Raw genomic sequence first — 23771 nt, 5'->3', positions numbered from 1 at the left:
CCTGGGGTCTGACTGGCCTTTTTGCCTTTTCAGTGTCTAACAGAGTTGGCGTTGGAATGGCATTGCCAGTTGTTGAGGCCATGAAAGAGCTTGTCTGTATTTCCCAATTAAGCATCTCAACTTTTATTAGCTACCTTTAAAGGAGTGTGTTTCGTCCTGGCTGATTACTGGGCTCCATGAAGTTAGCGATCAGTGTTGAGTACATTCGATGTCACCCGTAGCCAAAAGTCTGCCTGTGACTGTCAACCTTAATAAACTGTGCTGCTAATAGGGTGTATTCTGCAATAACAGAATATGGGTCAGCAGGAATCTGTCTGTATGTAGTAACACTTGTATGGATGTGGGGTGAATCTTCTCCCTGTGTATCTTTCAAGTAGATTGGAGCAATTCTTGCATCACCATCCTCAGTCTAAGTGTGAGGATGTTTTGTGTTCTGTGCATTTCAGTCGAAGGCTGACTAGCAATTAGAGGTAAGATGAAACCTGTGCCGCATCATTAGACGATATTGCCAATTCTGTTTATTAATCGCTTACTTATCCATCCTGTCTTGGTAATCTAAGTACCTCACATGCTAATTATTCTGTGCAAACAGATAGAAAAAAACATCAGCATTGCAGAGCTGGAAGTGCTAATAATACACTGTTATATACATTGTGCTTGGCCGTTTTTCTTTCGAAATAACTAAAATTGAGCAGTAGCACTGAACTTGGACGTGCCCTCAGCCATGCCAGCTGTAAGTCCTGCTGATGCTTCCCCAGCCGTTGATACCTTATGATACAGCTTGCCAAAAACACGATGTTTTCCACTGGCGTACAGCACGTTGATTTACAGCTCTCATAAACTGGCTTATGAAATGCTGAACTGTAGCTTCTGTTCCAGCTTTAGGTTAGCTTCAGAGTCTCCAGTGGTTTTATTTATTTTGGTTTTTTGCCATTACAATTTCTATTTTATTAGTAAAATCTCCCAAAATATCCTTTCAGAAAAGCCATGATACCCTGTCAACCTCCATAGCTAATTAGTTTTCCACACAATTTATGTGCTCCTAGATTAATGTGAAATGATTTCTTACCTATCTGGCAAATATTAATCCAGTAGTGGAACACAAGGTGTTGAAATTGTATTGTGTAAGTTAAAATGAACATACGCCTCGTTTATAATGTTTTTCCTTTTTCTTTTAGTGAGCAGAAGCTCTGTATGAATAATGAGTATCTCTTCATATGGGCTATAAAGCACTTTCAAGCTTAGAACTACTAATGCTAATAATTAGTCAGTGTTTCAAAGCATATGTGTTCAAAATATGCAGAAGAACTATTCTGAGGTGGCATTTCATGACACCTTTTAATGGCAGAGTTGTATCTGAGAATGATTTCTCTCTCAAATGTACCTTATTATTGACCATGTCTGTCCCAAATCAGTGTGGGTTGTTAACAAAATTCTCTATTCTCTAACATGGATTATTAATGCACTTATGTTACATAAATGGCAGGAGGAGCAGCAACCTTCCAGGTCCTCTGCAGGTAAAATTGTTCCTTTCAGTCTGTTGGCTGAACATCTATTTTTAATTGCTCATATTTTTGCCAGATTTGAATGATTTTAAATGAAATTTTCCATGCCTGGTGTCTCGGGCGACATTGTTTGGAAAAACAAAATGATTCAGCTTTTTTGGAGTACGGGTGAGAGAAAACATGTGTTGTTTTGCTCATACTGAAAAACTCTGTTGACCCACCTCTCCTTGTCCCATCTCCCCTGTTGTGTGATGTTATTTTGGTTTGTTTTCTTTAATTGCCCTGCATGCTGTCGGGGATCTCCATGTTAATAATGTGGCAGCATAAACTGGTTTAGCAGCCTGACTCAGATACAGGGGCTCCAAAACCAGGCTGAATATTTGGAAACCAAGCTGGCTATGCTGGAATATAGGCAGGCACAACTGAGCATGGTGTGGAACCATGGAGCTTGGAGATGGGTCATCGAATCATTTTGGTTGGAAGAGACACTCAAGATCATGGAGTCCAACCGTTCCCCCACCCCTGGCACTGCCCCATGTCCTGAGAACCTCATGTCCGTCTGTCCAACCCTCCAGGGATGGTGACTCCAGCACTGCCCTGGGCAGCCTGTTCCAATGCCCCACAGCCCTTTGGGGAAGAAATTGTTCCCCACATCCAACCTCGACCTTCTCTGGCGCAACTTGAGGCTGTTTCCTCTCATCACTTGTTCCTGGGAGCAGAGACCAACCCCCCTTGCTCCAAGCTCCTTTCGGGCAGTTGTAGAGACTAAGAAGGTCTCTGGCTTCCCAAAACCCCATTTTGATTTGGTTCATTATAATTTTGAGTCCATCTTTTTGATGAAATTTACAGGCAAAGGACAATAAGTTCTCCTCAGGTATTTTTTTGTCTCTGACTTATTTTTTCAAAGAGTGAAACTCTGAGAAAGATAATTTTAAAATCTTCGTGCCTCAAATAGGCATCTTTACAAACACAATTTTTTCTCTGTTGATGTTAAAATAAGTAACTGCTGGGTTAATGGAACACATGAATTACACAAGGACTTTGTTTTTGACAAGTATTTACTTTCATCCGAATTCCTTTTCTGGAGCATCTGTGTGAAGAATATATCATTGAATATTGTGTATTATTGGCAAAAAAATATAGCTCCCTTCTCATGGTGCATTCTGCCTTTAGTCAGGCTTTTAGCTTTTTTTCCAGCTCTTGTCCTGATGTGAGTCAAATAGTGGAATTTATTCACACTTGCTCTGGTTGTTTTATTTTTTTCACGTTAGGTAAATGCTTGTGATCACTTATGTTGTGTCTTGTGGTACAGAAAAGCAGGTAAAGGACAATCTGTCATGGAAGAGTATAAGGTCTAATTTACACTTACTCAGTATTTGTGATATTTAGATATTGATAAGAAAAGATTTAAGGTTTTAGTCATGCAGAAACCCCAAAAGTACTAGAATAAGTGTAATAAAAATTTCTACAGAATGACTTTTTAAGACTTAGACATAGAGGTATTAGTAAGAGTTGCAATTAGCATTTTTAATTTTACACAAGTGACCAGACCAGAACAACATATAGGATTTTCCTTTAAAAATAAAGGTCGTGTGTCAGTATGTATATATGGAGGCATACTCAATGGAATTTCTTAAAAAGACATTATTAAGATTAAAAAAAACAATGGAGGTGATGGTGATGATATATCCAGATGCAAACAATGATTAGTTATGATGTATTTTCTCATCACTTACACTGAAGTGCTATTTATACAGAGGAACACACATTCTTCTGGGACAAATAGGCTTTTGAGCAGTTTTACGCATTGCCTTGGGCATATTTATGCCTGATGTGTTAGGGCATTAGGGGAAATGTTAGCAAAAGCAAATATTCCTGAGAACAGTAAGGATATGAGATACTGTTCCAAGAGACACTTGAACAAGAAAGTGCTTGATGGCAGGTTAGAGGTGACCTCGATTTTCAGCACATTTCCCGCTTTTGTCAATTTTGAGCTATTGACAAACTGTTGGGCAGCAGCAATACTCTTGCTGAGAACATGAGACAACAAAGATGCTTCTGCCTCAACTGCTTCTGAAGATGTTGCAGCTACTTGTGAAAATCCAGCTGAAGGGGCTTTCATTAACACTTGGCTTGCTAAGGGCTGGATATAGTAAGAGATACAGGAGGAGAAAAAGATATAGGGGTATAGAATAAGGTTAAAATGAATTCACCTCGACCCAGTGATGGTTTGCGTAGTGGTGGCTGATCACTCCTAACCTTTGTCTCAACCCTTGGTTATTTTTCAGAGATCAGACAAATGGAAGTAATAGAGTAAAACATAAAGAAATTAAATGATATTTTTATGTTTTGCATGTTGTTCCCCTTGCTCAGACAAGGGTGTCCAGCTGAAATGCCTCAGGTGTTCTCACACGCAGCAGAATTTCCCTGGGAAAAAGAGCCTCTCTGAGGTCGCTCAGAGCCAATCTGTTTGCTTTGCTGCCAAATGGATAAACTTCCAAAAGCTCAGAAGCAACTCAAACTGGGTTATAAAAGGAAACAAATCAAGTAAACTAAATTGTAAAGGTCACTATCAGTTCTTGCCTCAAAGAAAGAAAGGCTCGTGTGTGATTCAGCCGCAATTAGTTGTCATGGGTGAAGTTGCAAGAGGCAAATGGGGATTTGTGTAATCTTAATTTAATTGTAGGATTTTGATAGCAGAATTGGATATTGCTCCTGTGATTTTATTTATACTGTATCCCAGAAGAGAAGGCAGCAAGGGTAAGTTCTTAAATAGCCTGGTCTTAACTGAGCGGTCACACGTGTCTTGTCCTTGTAAAAGGATCAGATGGGACAACTGTGCGTATTGTTTTTCTATAGCTAAAAAGAGCACCTTAAATCTTGTTGAGAATACTTTATTCAGTTGTTGTGTCTGTCAGAAGAAGTTTTTGTATTTTTATTGGTTTAGAGCAAATATGGAGTGAATAAGTGTTGTGTTTCTAAGACATCAAAAAAAACCCCTATTAGTCATAAGTCAGGCAACAACGCAATACAAAGAAATGGAACAAGATTAATATAAAATGTCCATTTATTTGAATTGCATTGTTGCCAGGGTTTTACATGTATTGAAATGAAAATGATAGGCACCGTATGAACACTCAGAGAGTGACAGATATCCAGTATTTTTTTTTCAGCGTTCTTGCAGAAAGGTACATTATATCAGATTATTTTCCAGATTTAACTGCAGGAGAGATGAGAGATGATTTTTTTTTTTAGAAATTCCTGATTCCTGTACCTGTATGTATGGTATAATAAGGTTAAACCTTGTGGAAAATTTGTTTCACAAGCCGTAGATAAGCATGCTCATTGTAATCTGCTGCACTTAAGATTTTCTTATTGTCAAACCATGTTATTTTGAGATATTAATACCATTCAGTTTCTTGGTAGGACGTGATACCTTATTACATTTTGTACGCCACAATTTTGTCTATGTAATAGCTTTAGTGACGCTGATTGAATTAGTCAATAGTAACGAACCAGAAATATCAGAGAAACTGAAAATCCACCTCTTGTGCTGAGGCTACTTCTACCACCATGACCAGGATACCCAGTGGTGTCCTCCTGTTCTCCTGTGTTCCTCTGTCTGCTGCATCCAAAATGATCGTCGCAACTTCAAACTTGATGTAAGGAAGGAATGTTTTATGATGAGGGTAGTGAGAGCCTGGCCCAGGTGGTCCAGAGAGGTGGTGGGTGAACCATCCCTGGAGACATCCCAGGCCAGGCTGGACGGGGCTCTGAGCAACCTGAGCTGCTGAAGATATCTCTGCTCATGGCAGGGGGGGCACTGGGAGAGCTTTCAATGTCCCTTCAACACAAACTATTCTGCGATTGTTTGAACTTACACTTGCGTTCTGGGCAGCGATAGTTTTATTTTGTGTCCGGGTGACACTGAGCACAGCCTGTGTGTGGGGCTTGTGGGCACTTCAGACCTGCAAATACAGATTAATGACCAGAGTTGTGATGGAAAGCTGATGTGGTGGCACCATCTATTGCTTATACATGACTATACAGGCTATTCAGTGCTCATTTCTGCAAATAACTGAGCGAGTTCTTGTTGCTTCTAAAAACAGAGGATCTATGTGTTTAGGACAGACTTAACATGTTCTTGGGAACGTTCCTGACAAGCAGTTGGCATACACTGCCATCCCGTGTCCCTCTTCAGCAGAGGATGTTATTACCATTGACTTTAACTAGGCTGCTGTTTCCAAAGGTTTTATTATAGTTAACCCACAGGACTTGGAATGAATCCACCAAATGTATTAGGTATAATAATCATAGTATTTTATTAACCCGATGCATTTTATCCTAAGGGCTTTCAAAAAGCGTTTTCAGCCATTCGGGTTAGCAGCTGAAACAACGCTGTGTTATTAAGTGTTTGCAGAATTGAATCCCATAAACAGTTTTTATTGCGAAACAGTGGGCAGTGTCTACTGCCTGCTGTGAGTAGGAAGACATTTTTCTGAAAGTGTTTGGGGAAGAAGCTGCTAATATAGCAGCTTTTGGGTTTTCTATGAAGTAGGACTGCTTTCAGAGCTGGAAGTTTTTACCATAGAGCAGCACAGATCTATACACGAGTTAGTTGAATTTTCTATGTAACCCAACATTTAGTGTCATTTCCAGGAAAGCAAAACCTAGCAAACAGCACACTTTCTCAGTCTTCTTCTAAAAGAGTTCTGCTGAAGAAGATTGCATTTCATGGCTTTTTAATTTAGCATATTATTTTGGGGGCAGGAAGAAAATTAAGTCAATTTTATTACTGGCTCTGTCTTATCTGATTTATCTGATGCTGCAACCTGGCTTTATCTGCTTCTAGTAAATACTCCCTTGAAATTGCTGCTCGTCCATGTAGCAGTAATAAGGATTATGTAATAACTGGATTTTGATGGCTCTTTCCAGCTTGAGCTAGATTTTCCCGTGGAATGAGTCTGCAGTTGTAAATGCGCATGTATCGCACTGTTTGCTTTTTCTTTTCTGTATTAATTATTAAAACACAAGCATAGAAAAACACATCTGACTTGCTAGGTGGCGTTTTAGTAGAGAACCAAGAAGATGTAATTTTTTTCCCCTTACTTTTAAAATAGAAATAAAGACTAAATTTCCCAATACGTGCAGTGGCCATGGAGGAGGCTTAATACAATCTATACCAAGTGGGGTAACCTAGAAATCTTAGTGATTTCTAATCTAAAGAAACAGGATGAAATAAAAGAATGCCACGCATCAGTGAAGTTGTGCCTGGGCTGAATTTGCCTGCACGTTCCTCTTTTGCTTTCTGACGTGTTTCGTGGTAACTTTACTCGAATTGCCGGCGTATTCAGTTCAACATTTTCTGGCAAGCTGGTTCTTGCATAACACCGGATCCTTTTGTCATAGGAGTTTAGTTTGCATTTCAAAACTGAGAGTGAGATGATTTAGAAGTGATTTGCTCACATGTTGTGAGCAAGGGACTTAGATTTTGTTTTTATATCTCGATGTCCGTGAAGGTTTAGTTTAATCTGAAGATATTCAGTTGTGGCTTGTTCGTGAAGAGCAGTTACGTTTTAAGAACGCAGTTGTGTATGTTCATGAAAGAAGGGTGTAAAATAAAATACAGATTCTACTTTAAGTCATAATAAGGTTGTTGGACCATGGACAAGGATGCCTACAGGCATTTAAGGTGTCAGTCCAGTATAGAGTCCTGCTAGGACAGTGCTGCAGGACATAAAGAGACTAAAAAGAGGTAATTCAGTGCGATAGTCTTCTCTTAATTTTGGCTTGAATTCACTTGGCCAGTCAGCTCTGGCGCTGTTCCATGGCCCCTGAGGGTATTTCAGAAGACCCATAGGGATTGTAAAATCTCTTGCAAGCAAAACCAGCATTTTTGCAGTGAAAATGTGTCAGCACCGTTGTGCTTGCGGTGTACTTTTTTAATAATACACAACTAAATACATGTCCTCTATTTGGATGCACACCATTGTGTATTTGCTTATTTAAAAAATATTAGTTGCTCAAAGATATTTAGGGTAAAATCCTGGTTCTTTTGAACTGGGTAAAATTTTGTTTGATGTCACCGGGTTGGAAATACGTTCCTTGCGCTTCACTTAAGATTGTTTCAAAGCCATGCTACCGAATCTTTCTATATAACCTATTCTACTGAACGTGGTTATTTTTCATTAACATTTCCTGATTTTAGTGCCGTGCTATTCTTTTAAGTTATACCAAATTGCACCCTGCATTGCAACAAATAACTTGTGTTATGCAAAGTCTTTAGCTACGAATAGATAATTTGCTGTAGCTGAAAACATGGTGCTTTATCTTTTGAGTGAAAACTTTGTAAGAGTTTTGGGAGGCAAACCCAGTATTTGGAAGGCTCTAGTTGTAATTTCTTTCCATTCCCTGAGCAGAATGTGGGACACTGTTGTATTCCCTATAGTAGCCACTGCTGGAGAATCTCTGTCATTGCCCAGCTAGGACATTGAGCTTGACCCAACCATTCCATGAGGTTTAGGGTCCGAGGGTGTGAAAAATGCTTAGATCTTAGTGCGGCACGTAGCAATACTTGAAGTTTAAACCCCTAGCCTTTGATTATTATTGAAAAATAGCCAAGGTACCATCATGAGGTGATCCCCACCGGGGAAACTGTTGGGATTGCTTGGATGGGTTATGTAAGTGCTCTGCAAAGCAGGAATCCTTTGACCTTCCCGCTAAGGCAAAGCGATGGTGGCGAGCCTTTGTTTAACCGGTGCTAAAATGATCAAGGGAACGATGAAGAGCCTCAAAGAAATATTGGCCCTTTCCCATAATTTATATTTTCGGCTGCTAAAACTAGTTGTTGAGCAAATGCAAGGTATCTATTTTAAGATCCTGCATGTCAATATCTGACTACAGATGGCTCCGTGAATCATAGTTGGAAGAAGGAAAATGTTAGACACTAAGATATTGTTGCTAAGAGATTTTTGTACACAGTATGCTAACATGTGCTGGCAAATTTGGGAACAGTAGCGGCAGCATGCTTTGGGAGGAAAAAAAATTCAGTGCTGAAGAAACTGTCTCCAAAGGACTATTTAAAGGATAGTAACATTATTGTGCTTTGTTGTATCAAGAACTGGTGAAGATGAAATTGTCTTTCAAGCAGATAACGTACAGAAAACATCCAAAAGGTAAAGCTAATCCTACTATCTGATGAAATAGAAAGCGGAGACTAGAAGGAAAAAGAAAAAAGAAATATACTTTGGGGTTGAAATTAAGCAAGTTTCAAGAAGATTAAAGGTGATGGTTGCTGATATTTTGCCATCTACTGAACATCAGATATATTAATATACAAAGTTAGTTCATTTCAAAATGCATCATATTAAGCTTGTGTTACATTATATCATTAAAATCATTAGGAATTATTTTCTATCCAGGAAAGAAACAGGTATGAAGATGCCGAGTATGATTTTTTACTTATATTCTTTCATAACATTAGTGTAGGGTAATTTAGGAAAACTGCCAGCATTTTATTGTCCTGGTAGAGAATGTAGGTTACTTCTGCACTTAATATAAACCTTTACTGACTATTATTTAAAGAAAAAAAGTTTAAATTTTACTGTTTTCTTTATTCTATGTATATCTTATCTTATTTCAGTGAGTTTTACTGACACTCGTTACACCTGAAATAAAGCTTCCAATTGATAAAATCAATTTTACCAATTCATTCTATTTTATCAAATAAAACCTTTCAGTTCTGCTATATTTTCAACAAAAACATAATTACCTTATTATACATACAAAATATAACACAACTATAAAATTCTCAGAATAGTAATTTGCTTCGGACAGGTTTCTAATGAGATGCATTACATCTCAACTTCAAAACGGATTAGTTTTTAATAAAGTTTTGGAGTGTAAATGTAAATGTGTGTCTCCATAAGGTAAACATATGTGTCTTCTTGAGGTCGTGTTTCATGTCATCCATATTATATATATTCAGGAGTGGGGTGAGAAAGAGAGTAAATTAGTGATATTAATAGTGTATTAATCAAGCGTTTGGTTTCATTTTATAATGAGGTGAACTAAGAAGCTTCCGCTAGTTCTATTTTACAATGTTGTAGCCTTAAAGTAAAAAATCAACTATAATCAATACAACTACAAAACGTGGGATGATACTTTGCCCTTTGATTTTGGAAAGTGGAATACGGAACTCATGATTATTCAGCATTTCTATTTTAGATTATATTGTTATTGTAGCTGTATAGAATTTTCCAACTGGTTCAGAAAAAAACCCAACATTTTGTTGTATTCATTGAATTCTTAATGTCACCTTTAATTGAAAATACCTAAAGTCTATGTTGTGATTTGAGCTCAGAACAACGCTTGCCAAATTGTCACGTTTTGTTGAGGAGTTAGAAAAGAATGTGTTTCCAAAGGGAGCTGAATTTGAGGTATGTTCTTGTATTTATTGAATAAATAAATATTCCCTCATGTACAAGCTCTCTGAAATTGCAGGCGAGACCAATAGTGTTTGATCAGTACATTTTTTCTCCCACACCTATGGAAAAGAAATGTGGAACACAGATTGCTTCTTGCTTTTCCAATCCGAACTCCATCTGTACCACTGAAGAGAGTTTTAAATTCTACATGCTGCTCATATATGAGAGAAATTAATGTATATCGATTTAAGATTTTATTTTATTTTTAATTTTCTGGAGTCTACAGGGCATGATGTTGTGTCACTGTTTATGAGGGATGGGACCTTGTGGTGCTGTGTGCTGCACTGAGAGCTGGGTCTTTGCACTTCAAAACCTACATTTAATTTTCTAGTGTCCTGGTGGGTGACTGCTCTGTCCTTGGTGGCACACGGTGACAAACTGCTAAGTGCCTTTAGACTCCAAAAATCCTTTACGTCTTTGTTTTGCTAGGGAGAGCTTTTCTTTCGAGAGGACATGCTACAAATATGTTGAAGTTGAACTATGTTGCCTTTTCAGTGTCCCACAATAAGCACTTTTTGATTTTTCATACCAAATTAAAAAGGTTTCTGTGATTATAAGGGAAAGGTTTGGAGGTTGCCTTACTGTTGGATCATCACCTTTTTCTCGCTCTTGCAGCTATTGAGTGAATTGTTGATACATTTTTTGTCTGGAAACTAATGCTTATTATACATTCCTTATATTCTTAATATTAAGAAAACATGTCCTAATTATGACACATGGAAGAGCTTTTCAGGTGGTCTTTTGATTAAGGAGGTGATCCCAACCATTCCTCCTGTAACCACTTGTGTTGATTCCTTGTGAGTCTCTGGCCGTTGTGAATCCTATTGTATAACAGCTGCTTGAATGGCGCTTCTTCATTGTTAAAATGACTTAGTCCTTAGTGGCACAATAAATAATTAATGATTTTTTTAAGTCTGTGGTTTAAGTGGAAGGCAATTTCTGGAGATTGTTACAGCTACAGTGCCATTCTCAGGGTGGTGTCGCCTCTTCCCTCCAGTTTCACCCGAAGAAGGGGTTATGTAGGTTGATGGACCTCAGAGCATCCTCCATATCCATCTGTGTTTTTACTGCTTGGCTGAGACTGAGCAAAGTCAGGACTGAAGTTGCATTTTGCCCTGGGATAGAGCTGTCTCCTTTAACTTATAATGCCACACCTGAACTCATTGCAATTGCAAGTTTTCTTCTTGTGTGGAGCAGTTTGTTCCAATGAGCGATAATGTAATAATAGTTTTGGTGTTTGCCTTTTTAGGGACTAACCTGTAAAGCTCTAAAATTGTGTTTGCTAACAGGCTGCAAATATCCTCCTCTAATTTAATATAAACTCTACCTGTGATGCATTTCAAAAATGGAAAAAAAATCAATTGTGAAAGGTTAATGACAGGTAAAGTGTATATATAATTTCCAATTTCCCGAAAGAAACAAAGCGCTGCATTAATCACAATCAAGTAAAATCTAAATACTCGAATGTAAGTAATTGATATATTGACAACTGCGTTTGTGAGGCTGAAAAGAGACGTTGGTGACTCAGTGTTGCAACTGGTATCTGGTCCAGAGTCTGAAAACTTGATAAAACTCTGCACTGAGATCCGTAACTGGACATCTGTCAGATTTCACTGTTTATATAGGGAAGTCTTATTTGCCATTGTTAAAGTAAATTTCTTCATTAAGCGAGACTCTGGAAAGTGGAACTAACCAGGCACGTCAAGTGTTTAATTTCTGAATTGACTTCTGAAAGACAGCTTAAAAACTTACCCAGAGGGAACGTTTTTGACTGTAAATATCAGAAAACCAGGAGAAAGAAATGCCTTTCTAAAGCTGCCTCACCGGTTCTGAGGTTTCTTTCCTCATCCCGTGCCCCATGGTGGACTAGAAATCATGGGGTGCCCACGTCTCCTCCCCAGTCTCTGCATCACAGCTGCTTCATTCATTCAAGTTTCTAGTTCACGGAGCCGTCACTTGTCACTTAGTTACTGTCCATAGCAACTTGCCAAGTGCCAATTAAACTTCTTCGCTAAGTTGGTGACGGAGCATCTGACATTGCCTGGCATGGTGAATAGTCAACCTCTGGAACCGGTTCCATCGTTTGAAGGAAACATCTGTCTGTGAGATGATGGGGTGACTGTAACAAGCTTTTTCCTTCTACCAAGGCAGGGCAAATATGTGTGTAAACACAGAATTCGTGGTCGCGCTGTGTGTGATGTACCCTGGCAGTGACAAAGCCGCTCTCGTCTCCTTGGCCGGAGGGTTGTTAACCCCATGCCTTGGTGTTTCACAGCCCTGCGAGAATCTCTCAGCTCTGTCCCCTTCCAGTGACTCCATTGACTTTTAGTTACCATGACATTATGAAAACGGAATATTGTGGAAATAGGAGGTGATCCCACCAGTCTAACTGCATGGCTTTACCCTAATTTCTTTTTATTTTGTATGAATTACCTCCTCCTGAGATAGGTTTTCATCCTTAGCTTTTCTTTCTGCTCACTTTCCTCTTGTATCTTTTTATTCAAGTCAGTCACGTCTGTTATCAAATGGAACTTGAAAATAATTAGTTGCCTGTGTTAACACCCTTGGTGGGGTCAGTCCAACTTGGAGGGGAGGGAGCTGATAAACGGTTCACTTTGGTTACTATCATTCATATAAAATTGCATCTGATGATGATTAAAAAAGAACCCAAGAGGGTTTCTGTTCTCTGTATTGTACAGTAGACGATGTGGCAGCGATCCCAACCAAATGTCAGTGCAGCAGGGCAAAAAAACTCCAGCTTTTAGTAGAAATTGTAGATGAGAGGTTGTTTTTTCTTTTTATCAAATGATGCATAAACAGGTTGTATCAGGTTTACAGAATAATGTGACTAAGAACACGTGGATTTCAGATCTAAGATAAGTGTCTTGTTTGTGCCAGAAGGACAAAATGAAAGGAGATTTGCTACAGGAATGAAAGGCACTGAATTCTAGTGGGGCTACTGTATGTGCAGCTTTTAAAAAGCTGCAATTTTTGAAGCTTCAGCATAAAAGAGTGTGTCGATAGCTTCTCGTTGTGAAGTGCTACCTCCAGCCTTCCATGGTGATATTTCATGTCTGTAAACATGCGTGTGATGCATTTGGATGACTGGAATCCAGTTCCTATCGGAATTGGAAAAAAAACCCCAACCTTGCGCTGTGATTTTGCTGGCTGTGCTACTTTTTCACTGTCAGGAAGAGATGTCTTGTGACCCAAAAAAACCCCGACTAAAACCTTCTTTCCTGCCATAAGCTCTGAATTAGAAACTAGAACTTGTCTACTGAATGTTCTGAAAAGCAAAGTGTGACTATTTAAAAATATTTAAATGATGAAGCATATTTTCTACTATTACTAATACTACATTAGTATTTTATTTTCTAAAGTACAAAGAAATTTAGTACAGTTATAGAACTTTAGTAAGATTCTGATTCAGTTTTCATCTTAATTGAGGGGAGACTTTACACCATCCTAATTTGGGTCAAGCCCTGGATCTTGTGAAGCCCATTCACTTGCCCTAATGCGCTGACACTTACTGCTTTATTTGAACACACCATGACTTTGGTTCAAGATAAACGTTGATGGAAAAGAAGCTATGGTTACTGTGCTTCGCTAAATTGAATGAGTATAATTTTATATCTTTCAGACTTTTCTCTGACTTCTTTCTCCCACACTCTTTACCCATCAAATTTGAGTGAAGTACATTGATGTTATGCCAAGAAATATTTGTACTTTAAAAATTTTCCTTGCTTAGCTCCTAGCATATTTTCCCTTCATTTTTGCTGTTAGAATTTTACATACTGTTTTTAGCAAATTGAAGTAAATTAAATTGAGGGGAATGATACCTTAAGCTTGCTGAATCTAGTGCTTGATTCAGAAGCAAGTACAGGAAGCTCTGTCAAGCTGTCTCTTAGTTATCTGGCAATACCTTTCTTCAAGTAATAAAATGTCTTTAGCACTTGAACAACATGTTTATACTTGAGTTTTAAGATCTATTCTGTATCAAAAATTATTCTATTTGAGTGAGGCGGCTGCTGTCTAGCAAGCTGCCTGTTGCTGCTTTGAATTGAACAAATTTTAATGTTGAAGAAAGGTATTGCTTCCTTATGATTTAGAGAAAAGCCCCAAATGTTGTTTTTATGAACCTGAACCAAGCCAGGCTGCAGAATGTGAAATTGAGAGCATTTGTAGGGCTCTGCTGTCACTTGCACAGTTTGCCAGGGAGCATCATGAATTCTACTTATAGAAGCTGTACAGAGGAGGCTGGGGCCAGATTCTGGTATCTTCTCTATGCTGAGAAACAGTTTATTTCAGGAGTAGTTCCTGGAATAAAGGGCTTCTTACTAATGGTTAAAATAGTATTTTCCAGGTGGGTAATTGCCTCTGTTGGCAATGAGGTGGAAGGGCACCGATCTGCCTCTGGTTCTGACCTGCCCGGTATTAAGGCATGCGAAAGTCTTATATTTGAGAAGAAACACACTTTATTTTTTCAACTGTGTTCTAAAAATGGAAGTGGGATTGAGTTGAACCAGCGTTATTGATACATAATAATGCATTTTGCGTCCAAGAATCCATCAACATTCAATGTAACACAACTGAGAAGTGCCCAAAGCAAAGTGTTTCCTTACTCTTAATATTGTAATGACAAAATAATTACATGATTTTCACTAGTAAGTATGGTGATATTATATGTGGGTTAATTATTTAAAGGATAAAAATGATTATACAGCACATACCACACTCATGGCTGCCTGCTGAGGATTATTTTAAAACACAAGTATATGCATATTGGGTATAACTGCTAGGTGCTATACAAACCTGAAATAGGATTTCTGCCAAGGAATAGGTATGCTTGAAATGAAAACATAATTACTGTATTTAGCCTTTACATTGGATAGAAATTTTTAATGAAACAAGAAACAATTTGCCAAGAAAAAAAGACAGAACCTGAAAAGCATTAAAAAAAATATAATTGTGGGGAAAACCTGGATTCAGAAGCTGAAAAATGGTATGTTCCATTGTATGTTTTAAAAGGCAATTGCTGAATATTCCAGACAAAAATAGGGGGAGAAGGAAAAGTGAGAATACAACTATGGCACAACCAAATCTCCTTACTCATATCCAATGGAAATATTTCTCTCTTTAAGCCCATTGAGATGAAAATTCAGAATCTGTGTTTGACAACCAAGTAATGAATGAAAAAAGAAAATGGTTATTTTAGAACTATATTTATTAAAGCATTTTAATTCCATACATATGCATACACTTTTCCAGCTCCTCTCTTTTTAGTATTTTTTTGCTCTTGATACTTCTTCCCTGGTTATCCCATGGAGTTGCATTGTAGCTCCTGTTCTCATTGTTCAGGTAGGTGGTGAGGCAGGAGCAATTAAAGGGAAATAATATCATCAATGAGTCTCTCCGAGCATTCTCCACACACCCATGTAGCTCCCAGAGCTTTGGGGATGGTGTGTTTAATGTTCACTGCTGGTTTTGACTGGCACAACATGAAAAACCGCAGCTCTTCTTGATCTCCTGAGACGTCTACGATCACAGATTTCTTAGTAAATGATGAACTGAGGGACCCAGAGCGCTGCTTCCAAATAGATTGAGATATAGTTTCCCAACATCGTTTCAGAAATTTATTGCGTTGTTGTAGTTGCGGAATAGAAGTAATAAACTGTTACTTCGCTTTGTGAAATGCAAATAGGTTTGTATGATGTTTCTCAGTAATGCAACATGCGTATTTTCCGACTTAATAAGCGATGACAATATGTTAATTGTAACTATTTTGCAATCCCTTAGGTGGCTATAATAGCGGGGAATTTTGAGCTCGCTGAATATATCAAGAATCACAGGGAAGCTGATATTGGTAAGCAAAATATTTACAGACACTGCAAATAAGTTATATGTGCTTAAGCCATGATTTTGCAAAGATGTTAAATCTGATTCTACGTGAGGGCTGATGACAGTATTGTTTCAGGGAGATTATAGAAGGAACTTTTCTGTTTAAAATAAAAATAGATAACAAGCTGAAATGTTTTCAAAATATGCTCTGAAAATGTAAATTTGCTAAGTAATGCGAAAGACTGGTAGATGCTTGATAAGTGTAAATTTGACAGTTTGTAACATATTCAATACACACTCACATACCTGGAAGAGCCAAATTGGCTTTTGCAGGATGTTTTGGCATCAGCCTGAAGCAATTCTCAAGTAGGAATAATTGATCAGAAGAAGAAGATAAAGAAAGATGCTTCTTTGCAATTAAATGAATATATGGCAGAAACTGTCTATCCATATCCATAAAACCGTTTCCTCCCAGTTTGGCGTGTGGCACTGGGTGAAGGCATTACAGGCTCTTGATAAGAAACCTTAAGGCTTTTAAAAGTTCTTTTTCCATGGAGAAGTTTTGCCGTTAAAGTTAGAACCAGTTTGATAAAAGTGATTTCTAATACAGTTTAATTAAAATGAATCAAAATGCTTTCATTCAAGTTAATTAAAGTTCCTCAGGAATGTCCTGAAGTTGAACAGAAAAAGACATTCCTTTTGAAGCAGGAGGGTCTCTATTAGTCGTCTGCACTGATTTAACTCAGTGGTGCAAATCTACGGCTCTATAGTATTTAACTTCTGTGGAAAACTAGGACAGCTCGCATGAAACTTCAGGATTGCTCTGGATGAAGACCTCTGTTCCATTTCCCTTCCTGATTGTGTATGATCTGCAGGGATATAGTTAAAAATTCCCTGCACTTCCATACATTCGACTCTTTGTAGTATGCATTGGGGAAACTGAGGACACATTGCGTAAAAGTTTTGCATTAAAGTCATACTTCTACATGAAAGTTCGTAGTGAATTTGGGAGGTTTTTACCTGAGATAGTAGGATAGTGCCTTTCCATGCAAGAAGTCTTTATCCTTCTGTATTCATAAAAAATCTGATGTAAAAAATTAACTAAAAATGAACCAGTTATTACTAATAGGGTGAGCATCTTGTTTGTATTTACATGTGCATAATGGCTTTATAACTTTGTGAAGATGTTGAAAGGAAATGGTTGTTTAGATTCAAATGTTCCCTTCATTTCTGCCGTGTAAGTTCTTGATATTTTTGCTTGTGTGTAGAGTCAGTGCAGAACAAGTACTGCACATAGACAATATATAGTATTACATTTTACGTGTCTCTGAATGGCGTTTTTCCTCTTAAAATAGCTGTGTACGTTAAAAGAAAAAAAACAGTAAATGAGTTGCTGGTATTAATTGTGTTGGGACAAGTTGCTGGTATTGATTAATTATGAGTAACTGTAAAGTAAAAGTAACACTTAGAGTATGCTTGCAATAGCCTCTTAACCTGCTTTACATGAAACCATTGATGTTGATATTATCATTTTTTGGACTGAGCAGTTCTGCACTGCTTTTCCTTTCCCCTGCTGAGTGTGGGGTCCAAGTTATGTCAATATGTGAGAGAAATTGGAATTGAGTTATGAAGTAGGTGGATGAGGATCAGTCCTGGAAACAAGAGGTGGCCACACAGCGGAGGCTTTGGGTGGAACTTATTGCTGAAACTAAAAGCTTTCTGTAGGATTTGGTGGTTTCTACAAAAATGGTTAGAAAATATGGGAAAAAATATGGAAATGTGGGAAGATTCTCAAAATTTTGCTGATGCCTTAACTTTTCCACTGAAAAACAGAAATATTGATGCTTCCGTGATTTACTTGCGCTTTTTGCAAGGTGGTGCTGGACTGAACACAACTATTTAAATGGGGAGATTTGTTTTAAAGAATAAACGTTATGTGACGTTGTTTTCTCCCAGCTAATTTAATTTACCCGGACATTTGTCCCTTAGGATTTATTACTAAAAAAAAAATAAGTGAAGTCATCAAAATGTCTGTTTCTGGGAATGTTTCCCAGTTGAAAAAATATAAAATTAAAAAAAAATAATCAAAGAATCAAAGAACAATATCTTAAGCAGAAAACCTGAGAGCCAGTGTGATGATGAACGTGCAGAATAATGTCAGCATTTAAACTTCAACAAGTTAGCTTTTCTTTTTTATTTTTTTACTTACTTCTCTGGTTATTCACTGTATTCATGTAGTTTTGGATGTATTCCAACATATATCATTTGAGTAATGTACCTTCTTAGAGCCCAGAGGCAACAGAGTGGGCAGGAATAGCAAAGAGCTTGAGAAGTATCCTCATGAAGAAGGACAGATTGTACTATGAAATCTCTTGAGAAATGTTTCATCTTCCATCCCCCAGAAAGTGTATCGTTGGTTAGATATTGAATTTTGATATTGAACCGGTCCATTAAACCTTGCTATTATTTTAGGCTCATTTAATAAATTTAATTACTTTATGTTGTGTAATTATTTTAGACTCATTTAATAAGAAATAAGTTATAACCGTGGGAGATTTTTTGTGATATGTGCAGCTTTGGCTGGGTCTCTTTTTTTCTATCAAGGTTTAAGCTGGCAGATGATGAGCTGGTCACTCATTTCATAGTAAGCTACCCAATGATATTAATGATTATTTGCAGTAGCATTCATTGGGAGGAGAGGCTGGTTTGGGAAAAACTCCACATTGCTCTAAATTCACTGCAAAAAACTCCACAATTCTTGGAACATTTCTGATTTTTAGCGAACTTCATACACAGTATTGTTTGCTAGAGATGCTTTTTGAATGCAAGCCTAAGATACAGCTAAGTAATATAAGTAGCAATGCTATTTTTGTTAGAAAGAATCTAGCTGCTTTCCTGGGTATGTTGTCTTAAGGATGGGAACATTTTAACTGGTAGTAGTGACTGGAGGTTGGACCTAACTTAGTAGTTTCAAGAGCAGTATTTTGTCTGGTGACGGAAACAAGTTTTTACATTTGTCAACTAGAAGTATCTGAAATATGAAAAATAATATTTGCCTGAAATCTCTACAGTGTCCGTGTCCATCTGTTTTGACATGTGCTAATTAACTTTTTATTCTTAGATAATTTTGTTGTCCCAAACTATTGCAGTAGGAAGTCGCTTGTACTTTGGATGCAGAATGTATTATGTGGGTGTCTTCCAGTTTGTCAGTAGTCACAAAGCTGTTTCAAGTAACGTTGCCAAAACTGCAATTAGAAGGATTTAACAGTAATGTAACGCGGGTGATTCATGGTCCTGTGCCGCGCGTTGCGGTGCTGGAGCTGCTTCGTTCGGGGGCAGAGATCGTCGCTCAACCTTTCCGTGCAACGAGGGAATTGCTGAGGAAAGGGATGAGTCTGCATGGTGCTGACAGCCGGAGCACTAAATCTCAATGAACTGGTCCACAAGAGCTCCAGAAAAATACATTTATATGCTTAAGTGCTGGATATATCACTTATTATCTATTACACCTTTGCCTGCCAATTATATTTCATTGTCATTTAGAGCAGAATGCCATTTTAAGCTGTATGCAAAGTCTGGGATTGTTCGGTTTAGGAAAGGATGAATTGCATGTCTTCAAGGAAGTTTTTATATATGTATATATTTATATATATATGTATTTATTTTCTCCTTGGCCTGGATCTGTGCCAGATTATAATGCCAAAACTATCCCTGTTGATGAAGATGATGGAGAAGCAGCTCGGGTGGGAAATGACCAGGGTATCCTTGAGCAGTAGAAAATCCTAATTTACAGCAGAACTACTAAATTTTTGTTCTGCAGATCAAAACCCATGGAGATTTTTCCTCCTTTTTATTTTTATTTAATTGTAAAGCAAATGTGTTTAGCCAGAAAGATGAAGTCAGTCTGGTTCCCTGTTATAGAAGCAAAATGGATTGAAGTTTGTCTCCAGAACAGATGATGTAGGTGCCACTGGCAACCTGAGTAATTCAAGGAGTCCTGACCCAGTCACCTGCGGAAAAGAAAGAGGAGATTTTGCTAATAAGATTTCTCAGCTACATAAAAATGTGTTATAGAGGCCATTCAGTTGGCCAAGCTGGGTGTATTTCAAGAGAAACAAGGTCATTTAGGGTTTCAAAACCATCAGGAGGGGGCAGAGCTGGTAGAAGCTCAGCAGCACGTTGGTTGAGGAGCATGTCCCACAATGGTCCTACCTACCCACCCATCTTCACATTGTTTCTTCAGTCTGAACAGCCTGGTTTCTCCCATACCCTCATTCTGGATGGGTGCAGCTCTGTCTCTTGGGTAATTTCACAAAGAAGCTCATGACAAAATGAGGGGTGAGACCCAGAATCCCAGTGCGCTGACTCTTCTCGTGACTCTGATCTACAGCGAGTAAACGTTCTGGTGAGATTGCACTTTGAGCCTTTATATTCCTTTTTGGCTGGAAGCCCTTGTGTCTCTCAGCAAAGTGGAGTTTTGCGGAACCTGCTTCCGCGTAGCCGTGATACCAGCATGAAAATCTGTTAGTTATTTTGTCCTATTAAGAAAAATTGACCTTTCCCTCCGAACATTCAAGACTGCGTGGGTTCCCTCACACGTGCTCCCTCTTCTTCTATGTGCAAGTGACTTCTTCCCTGCCTTTCCCACCATCAACTGCCCATCAATCTTTTCACCTCAGGTAACACATTAGTTGTCTGGGTGACCGGTTTGTTGAAACCTCAGCATGAAAAGTATTTAGCACAGGTTTTTTTTTCTTAACTTGGTGTTGTCATCTTCAGAAACAAAATGAGCAAAAAAGCCTTGCAAACCATTCCTGTGGCTGAGGACAATAAAAGCCACCTTGCTGTCATTAACAGGGAAAGTTCACCTTAGTCTTATTTCTGTCAAGGTTAATGCAATTTTGTAAGAGCAAATCAAACATAAAAAATAAAGGATTCAGAGAAGAGGGAAAAAGGATATCAGTAAGGGATTGAAAACATGATCCCAATTTCCTTGTATTTATTTCTTTTATGAGGTTCTAAACATAAGGGAATTCCTTTTATTTTCCCTTGACAGATGTTTGAAAGGTGAATGAATATTACAGTATAATTTAAAAAGTAATCCTATTTGAAACAAATTAAAATAATATTTTTCAAAAAGCAAGAAAATCTATTACCATAAGGTACTTAGAAACTTGTTTTACAAGCTGTATGAAAATACTTAGTATAGCTTCTCAGATTATTTCAATTCATCATACCCCCAAATTAGTTTTTCTGAGGAATAATAACAACATCAAAGCAGCTTATTTTAATTATCACTTATTTTGAAAGTATTTGGAACCCAGAAGTGTCTTGCAGCTCAGTGACTGTTGTTCTTCTTCTGCTTTGAGGAAGACATTACATATACTCCTGATGTACAGCACAGCAGCTATACATCTTTAAAGTAATAATAATGATAATAATATCCCTTTTTAAACTTTTTTTTTTTTTTTAAACTAGCTATAGCGTATTTGTAATTTATTTAACTTCATGCATTTATTTATTGCAAACTAAGAGGAAGTAATGGATTAAAAGATGTGATGAACAGGAAAGTTAATCCCTGATTGTTTTCATCCAGCCTGCAGCTGTCTGTGAGTAAATGAGCACAGCAGATTTAGGAAGCATTTGCTATACAGAATTTACTATGGCTTCTATGGGATGGAGGTACAAAACCCAATCATATATGTAAGAATATCGAAGCTTTCATTAGATACAGATACGCAGATATTAAGTAGGTTGCAAGCCGCTAATCCTTTGACTCGGATAACCTATTTTTAAATGTCTTTTTGCCTTGGTTCTTTGTGATGAGATGAATTTTCAGATGGATTAAATGACATGGGTTGTTCTTCCTCAAGTGAACAAGGTTTGTTTTATATTGTGCATCTTGTCCTCCAGCAGCTCGGAAGCGATAGGGTTCTTTTGTTTGATTATTTTTGTTTCCTTTTTTGCTTTTGATAAAATGAAACACATGGAGCTGGTGTGCGAGTTTTTGGGAGTTGATTAGCAGACTAACTAATACTTGGATACTGTTGCTAGGCTTCAAGTCAGAGTTCCTGTATTCTCTATAATTATGCCGAGATATGTGTTTGTGATGGTTTGTCTGTGCTTTCACACAGATATTTTTTCTTTGTTTCTTTCTTTTTTTAAATATTAAAAGTCTGCTAACATGGTAGGCTTACCCTTTAAAATATACCTATTCCACACTGGGCAATTGCTTTTAAATAAGACGTGTTTTAAGTATGAGTAAAAATATTTATTCTTATTGGAATTGTGAATGTAAACATTTGAAGAAATACTCATTTTATTGTGGAATAAGCGAAACAGGTCTTTGAAAAGACAAGGGTATTAGTTGGTTTGTGGTAAAACTGCTTTTCTAACCCATTTTCTTTAATTAGATCAGAGTGATTGAGGTCAGCATTCTTGCTTTTTCAGCTGCAAGTGTTTTTATTAAATGCTAGCCAGCCCAATGAATATTCTGGTTGTTTACTTACCTATTTCGGTTTCGGGAACCATGTAGTAATTTTGATTTCCAGAAATCAAATGCCTGCAGAATATTTCTCAAGTTAGGAGAAATCATATTGAGAAAGGTAAAAGCAGAAATAAGAAAAGGTAGTGAATCAAAAGACTTAAAAATCTACACAACTGTCAGCAGCATGCAATGACTTGTTCTATATTTATCACATGTTACTTAATAGAAGCAAAAGGGACACAAGCACATGTTATAGCCTGTGTGTTTGTCATTTGAATGTGAAAAATATTAACCTGTTTCATATGCAAGCGGGCATTTTAATGAGGAAAAGGATTATATTAGTTTAATCAAGGTGGCAAAGACACCAAGATCTTAATTGCTGACATTTTAAATGCATTTGGTTTGGTAGATTTTCATAGTCCTATGTTCCCTTTTGCAGTTTCTTTAAAACACCTCTGTGAAATTAATAGTTGTTTCTCATGTCCATAGGAAAATTCAGTTACATTAATGACTTTTAAGCTGGGTTACAACCAAACGAATATTGATTGGTATGAAGTAAATTTGTTGCTGTTATTTTTCTGTTTTCCTCTGAAGGGTTGTGAGGAACAGGGCGTCATGTGCTCAGTCTTGCGATGTGGTAGTGAACAAATGGGAAAACTGGGAATTGTGGTCTGTTAATGTAATTACATACCAAAATGTAGGACAGAGCTTGAAAAAACCTACAGTAGTTTTCTTTTTCGCTTTGATCACACGTAATTTTTTTTCTTCGTGTGAGTTATTACAGAATTGTGCAGTAACTAGTTTGGTTTCAAAGTTTAATCTTTCAGAAGTTTGTGATTCTTTTGGCCTTTGACCCTTGGTGCATTCTGTACATATCATGTGAAAGTGCATGTGAAGTCTTGCAGGTTTATGTAGTGCATGGTCATTGCCTGTGATTTCTTAGGCTTACTCTAAATTGCCCAGAGAGGTGGTGGATGAACCATCCCTGGAGACATCCCAGACCAGGCTGGATGGGGCTCTGAGCAACCTGAGCTGGTGAAGATGTCCCTGCTCATGGCAGGGGGGACACTGGGGGAGCTTTGAAGGTCCCTTCACAACCCAAACTGCTCAATGATTCTATGATCTTCAGTGCCTTTGAGTTAGTTTTGGTCTTGGGAAGAACTCTGTGGTCTGAGCAGTGGCTGCAGGTCACGCAGGACTCACTGGCTTATTCCCATCTTCTTTCTGGAGGTGTTTGAGATGTTTGGAAGGGTGGCAAAGGGAGAGAGGAAAGGAAGGGTGAGAATTGGTCCATGTTTGGTTCTTGCTTCAATCTTCATGCTCAGACCCACATGGCTGGAAGTGTTTCTAGGGCACCCAGCTCCCACTTCCCCCAAATCTGGCTTCTAGCTGCTCCATAGTCCACTCATTTCTCATCAGGAGAAATGCTCCTCACCTTCTCTGCTCCATCTAGGC

At 37.9% G+C, this 23771-nt stretch overlaps 1 protein-coding gene across 1 annotated transcript in view; it reads left to right on the top strand.

The window, feature by feature from the left end:
- Positions 1-23771, top strand: part of SHANK2 (SH3 and multiple ankyrin repeat domains 2) — a gene marked incomplete at its 3' end in the record, with an annotated part of 271702 nt that overhangs the window by 19541 nt on the left and 228390 nt on the right. Inside the window, 1 exon segment of the mRNA XM_080345299.1 lies at positions 15788-15854. Coding sequence (XP_080201425.1) covers positions 15788-15854 — 67 coding nt within the window.

Source organism: Nesoenas mayeri (assembly GCF_963082525.1).
Source record: "Nesoenas mayeri genome assembly, chromosome: 5".
Lineage (NCBI taxonomy): Eukaryota > Metazoa > Chordata > Aves > Columbiformes > Columbidae > Nesoenas > Nesoenas mayeri.
The sequence above is the reverse complement of the archived record's forward strand: the minus strand, read 5'-3'. Positions and strand labels throughout refer to the sequence as shown.